General features: G+C 37.2%; 1 protein-coding gene across 13 annotated transcripts in view; it reads left to right on the top strand.

The window, feature by feature from the left end:
• TJP1 (tight junction protein 1) overlaps nt 1–12,015 on the top strand; it is a 356,728-nt gene that overhangs the window by 307,762 nt on the left and 36,951 nt on the right. For all 13 annotated transcript variants that reach the window (XM_075208092.1, XM_075208093.1, XM_075208095.1 and 10 more), the window contains 5 exons: nt 5,632–5,756; nt 8,263–8,365; nt 8,918–9,197; nt 9,691–9,794; nt 11,821–11,989. In XM_075208092.1, the coding sequence (XP_075064193.1) occupies nt 5,632–5,756; nt 8,263–8,365; nt 8,918–9,197; nt 9,691–9,794; nt 11,821–11,989 (781 nt within the window). The remainder of the gene's footprint in view (nt 1–5,631; nt 5,757–8,262; nt 8,366–8,917; nt 9,198–9,690; nt 9,795–11,820; nt 11,990–12,015) is intronic.

The raw sequence follows: 12,015 nt of genomic DNA on the forward strand, positions 1-12,015 counted from the left end.
ACGTATTGTTCAAAGCCCACATTCTGGTGACTGCAGTATAATGCAAATTTCTTATCCTGGTAACTACAGACAAGAATGCATAAGCTATATATATCCTGGTGACTACAGGCAAATGTTTTTTTTTGTAGGAATGCCTGTAACCTTGTATCAAATGTTACTAGAATGCTTTCGATATTGAATGTAGCCCAGCAATTATTTTCAGGGTAAATCAGTATGTGGTTCTTTATATTTTGCTTGATAAATGTGTTTACATTCATAGTTTAATTAAATGCAGGGCACAAATGAATGACCTTCCACTGACTGGCAGGACGATTACTTTAATCTGCAGGGCAAACACTTTTTATTGCTTCCCAGGAGATGAGAAATTGATTACAGGGGAGGAGTATGGGTGGTGGGTGTATATGTATGTAAGTATGTGTGTGTGTATATATGTATATGTATATGTATATATGTATATGTATATATATGTATGTATATGTGTATATATATATGTGTATGTATATGTATATGTGTGTGTATATATATATGTGTGTGTATATATATATATATATATATATATATATATATATATATATATTAGTGTACATGTACAGCAACCGTCAAAAGTTAGAAATTATATTTTCCATTGAGTGCATGTCAATGTTAACATTTTGATTGACCGAAATAATACTTTGGTAGACCACAATCTAAACTTGGGAAGCCACCCAAAAATAGTTTAATGCATTGGACCAGATACTTATTTCAAATTTCTTTTTATTGGGTTAACTTAGCCCCCCCCACTCTGATTGCATAAATGCTCAGTTGTGTAGACCTGGTGAAGGGATTGCCTTCTCAAATACTCCTTATTATGATTTTCCTCCTGAGAGGATTCTTCCTTTATCTATGAATTGGTTCATAATACAGTTGTTGGTTAGTGAAAGTGTGGTAGCTGTGTCTATCCATGTGTGTTTGGGCTTTGTTTTCAGAAATGCATTATTTTATTAAACTTATCTGTATGTTTTTGTGGAAAGTTCTTGATTTTAAAATAAATATTGGTCCCAGTTAGCCAGAAGTGCTGCTTTTGTACCATTTTAAAATGACACCTGAAAGGGGATGTGGCTGCACAGACTAATATTAAGCGGCGGGTAGAGTAACCTGTCACCATACCAGGACTGTATACTTAAAGAACCAGATAACCAATTTAAGGTATGCAGTGCATTCTTGAAACCTACAAATTAATTGCCACTTTTACCCTTAATTTTTGTATTTGCAGTGACTCATCTCATGTAAATATTTCAGTGAGATCAATAGTTGGCAAGGTTACTGTGGGGCTTTTTTTTTTTGTCTTGTTAGGATTCACATCCCAGCTCTGTGCAATTAAACTCCTGTAAATACATTGTATGAAACTCTGCATTCCTGTCTGATATGTACACATTGGTTAATTAAGTAAATGTTTTACAGCTCAAAAAAAATGGAACCCAATATTTTGGTTGGTAACGACAATCCATTATCATGGTATATCTACCTGTCTATCTCTCATATTTTTTTTTTCTTCCCTAATGCAGCATCCAGGGGTAGTAGGCGCTTCTCTTATCTGGCGTTTTTTAGTAGCTAATATGCCTATTGTCTTTCTTTATTCTACCATGTCCACATTTGCTATAAAAGTGCAATTCAACTTACTACCCTTGATACATTACCTCCTTGTTCTGTCGCACAGACATTTTGCTCTCCCAGGATGTTAACTTTTAATATTCATTTTGAGGGAAAGTTTGTTCTTTACATACTGAAACTCAACTTCTATCACCACCCTACCTTGTAAATCATTTCCCCCATTATCGTTATTTATTTATATGGTGTCACAGATTGTACAGCGCCTAACATAATCATACAGATATATAATATACATGAATACAGTATACATACAGAATTGTGGACACATTAAGTGGAATAATGGATGCAATGAACAGTGAAGATCACATATCATTCAGATTAACCATAACACTAACTGGGATAAACAAGGACAATGGACTGTGGGCAGACAGGAGGTATTTCTGCCCATGAGAGCTTACATTCTAGAGGGAGGGGATAAAGAGACAACAGGGGCCAAGGAGTCATTAAGCTTAGTGGTTTAGGTAGGTAGCAGAGAAGGCGGACGCTAAACAGTCATACTTGCAGGTGGGTTGAAATGCTGATAAAATAGCTTTAATAGTAAATATATAATGACTAGTACGCGTAAGGTTTCATTCACAATTCAGATTATAAGCATATCTGATATGAACTCCGTTTTGTGACTTGCTGTCTTTTATGTTTTTATGGAACTCTTTGGTAATGTCTAATATTTGTTTATAATATACAAGTGAAACTAGCATATGCATAAACTCCTGTATATACTTTGTGTATAAATAAGTCCTGATCTTTGTTTGGAATAATAAAATTGGTTCTTATCCATAATTGATAGTTGGGTATGTGGTGTCCTCCTATTACAAAAATCATCTTGGTTTTCTGTCACCTGTATAACAGCATTTAGTCTGTGGCTATGTGCCTTTATAGAGTCACGGAACTTCTGGGGGAATTATAAAATATCTAGTAAGTAGCACTATGGTGTCTAACTCCTGGGGAGCCATGCCTTGCGTTGATAAGGACTTTTGTTCTCCTCTAAGCGCTGTGGTGTCATGCTGCCCTCAGTGGAGTACAGCCATGTAGAGTGTATTGCAGGTGCCATATCTAATTGACACCCCATGATGCTGTGCACATGGCCCAGTGTTATGGAGTGCCACATTGCAACGTGCTCAGAATGGTACTGATCACAGAAGAGTTCCTCTGATAAAGGTTCTCTACTCAGAGTGGAACTGATGCAACAGTGTGGAAATAGGTGAGGGGTTAATAATAAAGGAGGGGTTTCATTATAATGAAGAGTGTGAGATAATGGGGAGAGTAAGGCAATAGTGATTAAAATGGACATGTTTTTTTTTATTATGGTGTTTATTTGTAAGGATTTACAGTGCCGGACAGTGGGGAAAGCAGGATATACATAAAACGAGCATACATGGTAGACAAATTAAAGGTAGATTATGAAATAAAGGTTAGGCTGAGAAAGCTTACAATCTAGTGTTAGGAAAATTATGCAGAGAGGAGGAGGATGATGAAGAGGCCAATGGAATGTTAATGGGGGGGGCGGGTTTGAGGAATGAGGGGGAGCACAAAGAATGGAGTTGAGGTGGGTATAGAGGAGTGAAATGAAGATATTTTATGTGGATCTAGAAGGGGTGGAGACTATGGTGTGTATTGATGGGGATGTAGTGTCTGTAAGCAGGTGGAGCAATGTATATTGTCTGCTATTGCCTAATACCACATATTGTTTTACAATTTTTATATTGAGCCTGCAGTAAGGAATAAATTAGCACCTATATATTGTACACAATGTGGTCTGTTTATCATAAAAGTTGTAAATCCTGTAAAATTTAATTTTTATTTATTTTTTGCAGTATTTAGGGCTTCTGACTGAGTATGAAAGCCTCCCTACTGGTGATGACTATTGCCAGCGGCTGCTTTCTTTGTGGGCCTCTTGTGATGCTTTATTAAACTAAAGCGTTTTTTAACCTTTTTGTTTAATGGATCTGGAGCAATCCACACATGTCATGTCTGGTGTGGAGTACTCTTACTACTGCGGGCTAGTGTTGGTGCCCAGCTCAGTATTGCTCAGCTGCCCTGGTTTCTTGATAAGAAATTGTATTACTGTATATCACAGCGATGGGAAATCTTTTACTTGAGGGTACCTGATAAATAGAACCATAGGGAAGATGTGAAACATCTCATGAGATAACAAGCCTTGATTTGAAGCACATATTACATACAATTTACTCCAACGGTCACAATACCATAATGCTCAAACAGGTCAGTAAAACCACTGTCTCAATGGTTTGAGCAACTTTCCTTTCTTAATCCCTAAATATTAACTAAAATTATAGTCCTTCTTCACTCTGCTTCTCTTACGCACACCTATGTATGACCTGCTTTCTCTGTTCAGCATGTATAATGTATTAATATACATGTATGTGACTCACTGTAATTTGAAGGGCATAATTTACTGTCTAGACATCAACATACCCTTTTATTATTCTGTGGAATGTTGAAGGTGTTGGTTAAATGTGTGTTTTAAACCGAAATGAGGATGTGTTTTCAATGTGATGCTTGGCTTTTAAAGTGGCTACATTCAAATAAAACAAACGTTTGCACTTATTGTCACATACATCACAGTATAAAAGATTTGGCCCATGGAGGGTTAGCAGACAGTATTTGCAGTAAATTGGACACAAACAATTGTCCAATAGGTAAAGTGAAAAAATGATACACAGTCTGTTCACACTTGAAAATACTCTTTCAAGTTCTTGTCCCTGGTGATGTGAACAAGGAAAATGATCATGTTGTAAGAAGTTCTGCTGTATGGAATAATTATTTATAAGGGGCCAATAATACGTGAATGTAAAATCTACTAGTATTCAAGAAAGTGATTTAAATCCATATTTAAAATAATAGGTCTAAGAAAACTAATCTTTGGCCAAGAAATGTCTGTTTTTACTTGTATGGGTTTTTTTTAACCCCAGAAATGATTTTGTTGTAAGCGCGCCTTTAACTTCCTTCTGGATTAGTAGATATTAAATAGTAAATTGTGTCCAGGTTTGTGAATGGCAGCCTGCAGTAGTATCAGAGTAATGAGTAAATTATTGCTGCCAATAAATGTGTGTAAAGCTTGATGGGCGGTGTAAGCTGTATTTGCCTCTCCCCTGTGACACCATGACCAAGCTGTCTGTAGTCTAGTTGGAGTATCTAGTATTTGAATTCTGCTTTAAGTTAGCAGAAGAGATCAGACAGGCGATGCAGCAAATGTATAGAATGGGGATCTTACTAGTACCATCGTACAGAAAGTATTTATTTGTATACATTCAACACTTTTTTTTTTTTTTAATTTACATTGAACAAAAATTAAGAGTGCGTGTATATATAAATTAAAGTTTGGGTCACCCCTGTTAAAGCCACCTCTGCCAGATACAGTCTTTACATATACATGACTTATATACATGACATATTTTTGCACGTCATGGAAAAATTAATGTCTTCCGAAATTCTTGGGAAAGCCAGAAGTCTTGGCAGACGTAAAGAGATTAGGTTGAAAGCAGGAGTTTGTCATTTGTTAGTGGCTCTGCGAAAGCAACGAAAAGGCAATTAATTGACTGGTCATTTTAGTGAGCGGATGGGCATGTCCTTGTGATGTGCCTAGGTAATTGTGAATTGCATCTTATTAACACAATTGCTAAGGGATGTAAAACAGCTGATTTTTTTATTTATTTATTTATTTTTCCTTCTATGTGTGTTTGCAGGGACCCCTATATCATTGTTTTGGGACGCTAAAAGTGGAGTTTCCCATGTTAATTAGGGGGCCTCCAAAATCTCTCATTTAAGTCCCCAACCCACAGTTTGCGCTCCTCTAATTTAGTGCAGACTGGCTGCTTTTCTTGTGGTTGTTGCAGTTCTATACATTCATAAGATCACGTGGTAGTAGTAACAGTACTGTGACTAAATGTGTCCTGTAAACACTGGAACATTTTCTTTCTATTATAGTAACACTCATTAAATGTATCTATTCCTCCCTAGGCCCCAGGATTTGGATTTGGGATCGCAATATCAGGAGGCAGAGATAACCCCCATTTCCAGAGTGGAGAAACATCAATAGTTATCTCTGATGTTCTCAAAGGAGGACCCGCGGAAGGCCTGCTGCAGTAAGTGGACTCCAGTACGACAGCCTGATACATAATAGTAAAAGGCTATTTAGGTGTTTATTTTCTTGGCAATTTTTTGGTTATGACATTTACCTTTAATTGTGCTTACATGGGGGAGGTGTACAATTCTAGGTTTCCATTACTTTACTTCCATTAACTTTTTCCTATCATGTTTAATATAAATATATACTGTATATTAGTGGTCTGTGCATGTATATATTTTGGTATGCCTAGGTATCCTTTTTGCACTGTTGTGTCTCAGGACTATTATTTCAGTGTATACAGCAATATACAGCCTACTTTGACCAAATGCAATTTGCACGATTGTTATAAATAGTGAGTGATGAACCAGTGAGATGGGGTGAGTGAAACAAAAAAATACATTTTCTGCTGGTACAGAGATTTTCCCACTAAGTTCTGTAGACTTCCATCTCTGCACTGAATTTAACCATTCTGCCCATGTTAAAGCATGGACAATCCACCCCTTTTTGTCACCCTTAGTACCACCCCTGATGACTTATGACTTCTCACCAAATTCCAAGTTCATTGCTTTGCTAAGCTCCCATTTTTTCACCTTACCAGGGAAGTATACAGCATCTCACAACGATCATAAAAGAAAAATATTAATACTGTTATATTTTTTTTTTATTTTTTTTTTTGTTTAATACTACTACTACCGTATATATTTTTTTTTAAGTTAAGGTACCAGAAACTAATACCCTAGTTTTGGAGAAATTGGGGTATGGGTTCCTTAGTAAGTGCTGTAAAGTGCTTTTTCTTTTTTAGGGTTCCATGTGCTAAAATAGTTTGAGAGCCAGTGGTTTAGAGCAGCTTCTTAATGTCCCCTGCAGTCACTGTCAGCAGTATCTTTCTCCACTGTGTTTCGCTTCCTTCTTAGCAACTGCCTTTCTTTCACCTGCAGTGTCTGTGCTGTGGGGTCGGAGATGCCACCATCTCTGCTGCTTTTATCTGATCCTTCTACAGTTAAAATTTTTAGCTAGGATTCCCTTTGCAATTAAAAGTAAAGCAGTGTAAAAGCTGTTAAAAAAAGAAAAAATAAGTGCTTAAAGGAAAGGTGTTATTGTGTAATTCATACATATTCAGTTCACACTTGGTTTTATTTTAACTACATTAGCATGGCTAGCTGAAAATGTATGAACTCTGCATTAACACCTTTTAAGCAGAAGAGACTTTTAACCAAAATTGCTGCTACATTAAGTCTTCTCACTGGGTTTTTCTTTTTTTTTTTTTGACCCATATCGTTATGCTATGTTTTTAAGTGAACTTTTTTATGTTGTACATCAAGTTGCTGTATATGGCATGTATCTTATTATACAGATGAATTGCAAATTCTATGTCCTAAAACACAGGATGTTGTATTTCTTTTTTCTCACTTTAAATATTGAGGTTTAATCCAATGTTGCATTAATATGCTTTTGATATTTTCTTTTCTCTAAAAACAGTGAAGGGCACTTCACACTGCCACAGTTTACACTTCACACTTTACGACAGTAAAGGGACTATGCGGCAGTGTAACATCACTGATTGTTCTTTGCGCCACATAGAGGTGCGCAGGAAAATTGGTAATGTTTGGGTACCGTGTGTTAGGAGTGCTGCTGAACCACACTGTGATCTCAATCAGCTAATTGAGGGAATTCTGGTTCCCTTCAGTAGTGCAATACATGTAGAGAAACGCTGCCTTGCTGTTAAGTTTTATCCTATTGCTGTTTACGCTTGCTGCACAATTTTGACAACCACTCATATCCCAGATTATGCAACTTTCAGCTGTTAATGACCATGGTGGGTGAACAGATTAAACAAATGTATTTTGCAATTTTAAAATAATAAATTCTAAAAAAAATTTAGTTTTGCACCCATGATTCACTCAAAGTTATTAACAAAGATCACCTTTTTAATATTTAACAAAATTAAACATTGTTTACATCCCCTTTATCTTGTACACCAGATAACATTGTTTTAAAATAGGAGTTGCTGACATTCCTCCATTCAAAGTCTCTACACCAGTGGATCCTAAACTGTCAGTTCGAGGCACACTTGGGGTCTCCATAATTTTTTCAAGGCACCCCATAGCCAAAATCATTGCCAATTAGTGGCCTGCCTTGCTAGACCACTGGCCCAGGCCGCGGAACCCCTGTAAGATCGACATGGCACCCCAGGGAGCTGCGGCACACAGTTTGGGAACAAAATCCCTTTGTTTATTATTGTACTTGTGCAGGAGTATAAAGTAATGTAGGTCAAATCTTGGAGCCACAAGCCATTAATGTCAACAAGTAGCACTCACAAATATTGGTGCAGAATTATATTTTTGTGCACATTGGAATCCTAGCTTCTTGGACTTGTCCAGCCCTGCCTTATATTTACTTTTAAAATGTACAAATATATTTCCTTTACTCCTCATTTTAAACATATGGCAAGTTGATATTGTACATATGTCTAGCAAGGATTTAGAAAGACTAACTTTTTTTCCCCCTCAATCTCTTCTCAGGGAAAATGACCGTGTTGCAATGGTTAATGGGGTGTCGATGGATAATGTTGAACATGCTTTTGCTGTTCAACAATTAAGAAAGAGTGGTAAAAATGCCAAAATTGTAAGTTTATTTTTATATTGTTTACTATTGTTTGCTCTAACTTGTTCAGATATTTCAAGATTTGTTTAAAACTGCATTACCACCTAAGTGTCAGAACAGTTATGGCTGTGGAGGAGGAATAGGTTGTGTGGAAGGACCAGTCGGAAGCCACAATCTCTGTGATTGCAGCTTCTAGATGGTCCCCCTGCTAACAGCTTAGATGTACCACGGAGCCACAGACAGAAACTGCTTCATGGACTAGCCACCAGGCTAAGGGTGAATGGTGCCATGGGTAGACTGAGAGTGCAGTTTTAATCCTTTCCTAAATAGTTCTGTTCCATTTAAAGTGATTTTGCGTTGGCATCTAAAGCAATACAATAGAATATATATTTCTCTGTGGTTTTATTCCTGTGGTTGTTTTGAGCTTTAGCGATTAAGATGTATGTTAAGTTGGAGACACCTCTTTTACATCTTCTCATGTAATCCTAGTAGTCATTATGCAGTTTTGTATGGTGTGTGGGTTTGTTTTTAAACTTGCACATTCCTAAACTATCCTCATCAACCCTAATGCAGACTATACGGCGGAAGAAAAAAGTACAGCTTCCAGTGGCTCGTCCTGACCCAGAGCCAGCGTCTGAGAATGAAGAGGATAGTTATGAGGAAGAGGTGCCTGATCAGAGAAGTGCCCACAGCGGCCCTGGTGCCAGCAGGAGGAGTGAGAAGAGCTGGGTGAGGGAAAGAAGCGGCAGCAGAGAGAGGAGTTTGTCACCTAGATCAGACAGAAGATCCGTTGCTTCCAATCAACCTCCAAAACCTACCAAAGTGACCTTGGTGAAATCCAGAAAAAATGAAGGTGTGTTCCTACCATACTCTCATAAATAGTCTCTTGCCTTCCAAAGTGCAGTATGTCTTTACTTTGACCTTGACATGTTTTGGCGTCAATTTTGTAGGTCTTTGGGGAACTGTGTTTCCCTAGTTCTCAAAATGATGCATTTAATTTTTATATTCCAAGCGTTATTTTGACAAATACTAAAACGCAACAAAACTATATGTCTCCCTGGTGTATTATGTATATATGTAAACTACAAGCGTAAGTGTGTGTGTTTTTATTAGTCCTAAATATTCTTATTTGGCCTGTAGTAATTATGAACATATTCATTAACTTTCCTCTTCATGATTAAACAAAGCTTATCAATGATACTTTACCTTCCTAACTTGGTCAAATTATGTGCATAGCAACGGATGAAAAATAAACCATTTTTGTGTAGTATATTTTTTGTGGTCTTTGTAATCCTCTGCTTGTCCTGTATAAATGTGACCTTGTATTGTGCATTATTTTGTTGCAGAATATGGCTTAAGATTAGCCAGCCACATTTTTGTAAAAGAAATCTCTCAAGATAGTCTGGCAGCGAAAGATGGCAATATTCAGGAAGGCGACGTTGTGCTTAAGGTATTAACATTGTGCTGCACTCACATTTCTGTGATGTCTCATTTCTGTGATTTCATTCAGGACAGGGAATGTGCCGTGGTTCTTTTTACCTCCAATATATATGGTTTAAGAAACCTTAACAGCATTAAATCTTTACAGCCAAATGAATCTACCAGCTTCCCTGGTTAGACTACTGGTGTGTTGCTGAGTATGCTTTCAGTAGTGTGTCCTCAGTGCTGTACTTGTATTATATGGGTTTCAGGTTTTACAGCATACAACAATTTACTATTGGGCAAAGTTAGATTGCTAATGTACACGACTATATTCATGTCTGCTTCCAGCTGGGTATACAGACTTTAAAAGCTTGCACAAGTAAAGGCATTATGAAAAAAACAATGTAGTTTTGCATTGTCTTGGCAATAAGTGGTACAAGCTGATGCTTCTGTGCTTTTCTACCCATAAAGTTGTGGGACATTGTATTATAAGTTTGCTCCGTTAGCCAACGAGGGTGTCCTAAAAATCTCTGCAGGATATAGATTAGTACCTGGCCATATTTTGCAAGAAGTATGTTTATATTTACACATGACACAGCGGACCGTTAATACTGATGCTGCGACCTGCTTTATAATTGTTGCTGTTTAATTTATGCATATTACTCTTGCAAAGCTGCTAATATAGCAACAATGCAATGCATTCCTCTGGAAAATCTGAGCAAAAAGGTAACGCTGGTCATGGAGAAAAGAAAAAGCAGCGATTTAATTTACTATTCAACTTTTTCTGCTTGTATGGTAGTTTTGGTTTATTGGAAATCTTTGTTTCACAGCTCTGTCTATCTTTTCATTACGGTGGTGGCGCTTCATCAACAGTTCCTAGGGATGTTGATCAATAACACTAGCTGAGTTTACATTTCTGAATTGCCGGAATCTGGAGCCCTCTTATTCATGGATGAAAAATGTAGAGATAGAACTGCTGATGTGGGACTCCGTGTCCTGCTTTGAAATTATTACACATCAGTGGCTGAGATTCATGGAGCTGCAATCCCCTCTATTGCATAGGATAGCTCAACTTTCTATAAACGTTTGTGAAAGATACACATGTCAACAAATGGAATTTTTTTTCCGTTTCTACTAATTTTTTTGTTTTTTTTTTATTCTGCTTCGCTATCTGTAAAAGTGTTTTTTTTAAGACCGTGTACTAAAATCCTTTATTTTATTTGGTGGGTGGGGTGGCACTGCTGTATTGTCCAAATTTGTTTCCAGTGTTAATAAACCATATAAGCTGCAACTTTGAGAATTTTCCAGTCAAATTGCAGTGATCACATGAAAACTCCTTCTATCTCCAAGTTCTGAAGTCATTTAATTTTAGAAGGCAAATGAACTTTTTTAGAATAGGTGGATTTGTATTTTTAAGTGTTCTTGTCACTATCTGCCAATGGAGGCAGCCAGATTTCCTCAGTGTCAGTAGCTGGTCTTGTGTGTTATTGGATCGGGCCTCAAGATGGCTCCCTACACTGTCCACATGTGGCAACCACTCTTTAATTACTCATAGTCCAATACGTTGTTATTGTCTGTGGTATCAATTGGATGTGTAGTGTCCATTGTGAAGAAGTCACACCGGAACAAGTACAATGCCATCTTAGAATCAAACTATGTTTAATGAAGCCTGTCCAGTATGTTGCGTTTGTCCTGAGTGGCTGGAAGTCTGATCTGGTGAAGCATCTCGGTAACCCTTTTTGTCCGTTTCCAGACTTCAGCATGTGTCATGTGAGAGGAAATCAACTAACCTTTTTTCCTTTCAAAAAATAAAATGGGCCACAACGTCCGCTCAGGAAACTATACATTCTGCTGCATAAAACAGTTTTAATACCAACATGTTAATGTTCTAGATGAATCTGTAGCAAGTCAGACAGAGCATGCTTTGCTTGCAGGATTTATTACAGACTAAAAACCTCTACTCTTTGTTAACTTGGTATAGGTCATTCAATCATTTAGAAATAATTTACTCTTAAGCATGAATAACCAGTAATCCCTCCATTGTTCTTTTGCAGATTAATGGCTCAGTCACCGAAAACATGTCTTTGTCTGATGCAAAAACATTGATAGAAAGGTCAAAGGGTAAATTAAAAATGGTAGTTCAAAGAGATGAGCGAGCAACTCTACTGAATGTCCCTGATCTAGATGACAGCCTTCATTCTGCAAACGCTTCAGAGAGAGATGGTATGATGGGAGATCTGAAATGATTA

The sequence above is a fragment of the Mixophyes fleayi genome, chromosome 4 (assembly GCF_038048845.1).
Source record: "Mixophyes fleayi isolate aMixFle1 chromosome 4, aMixFle1.hap1, whole genome shotgun sequence".
NCBI lineage: Eukaryota > Metazoa > Chordata > Amphibia > Anura > Limnodynastidae > Mixophyes > Mixophyes fleayi.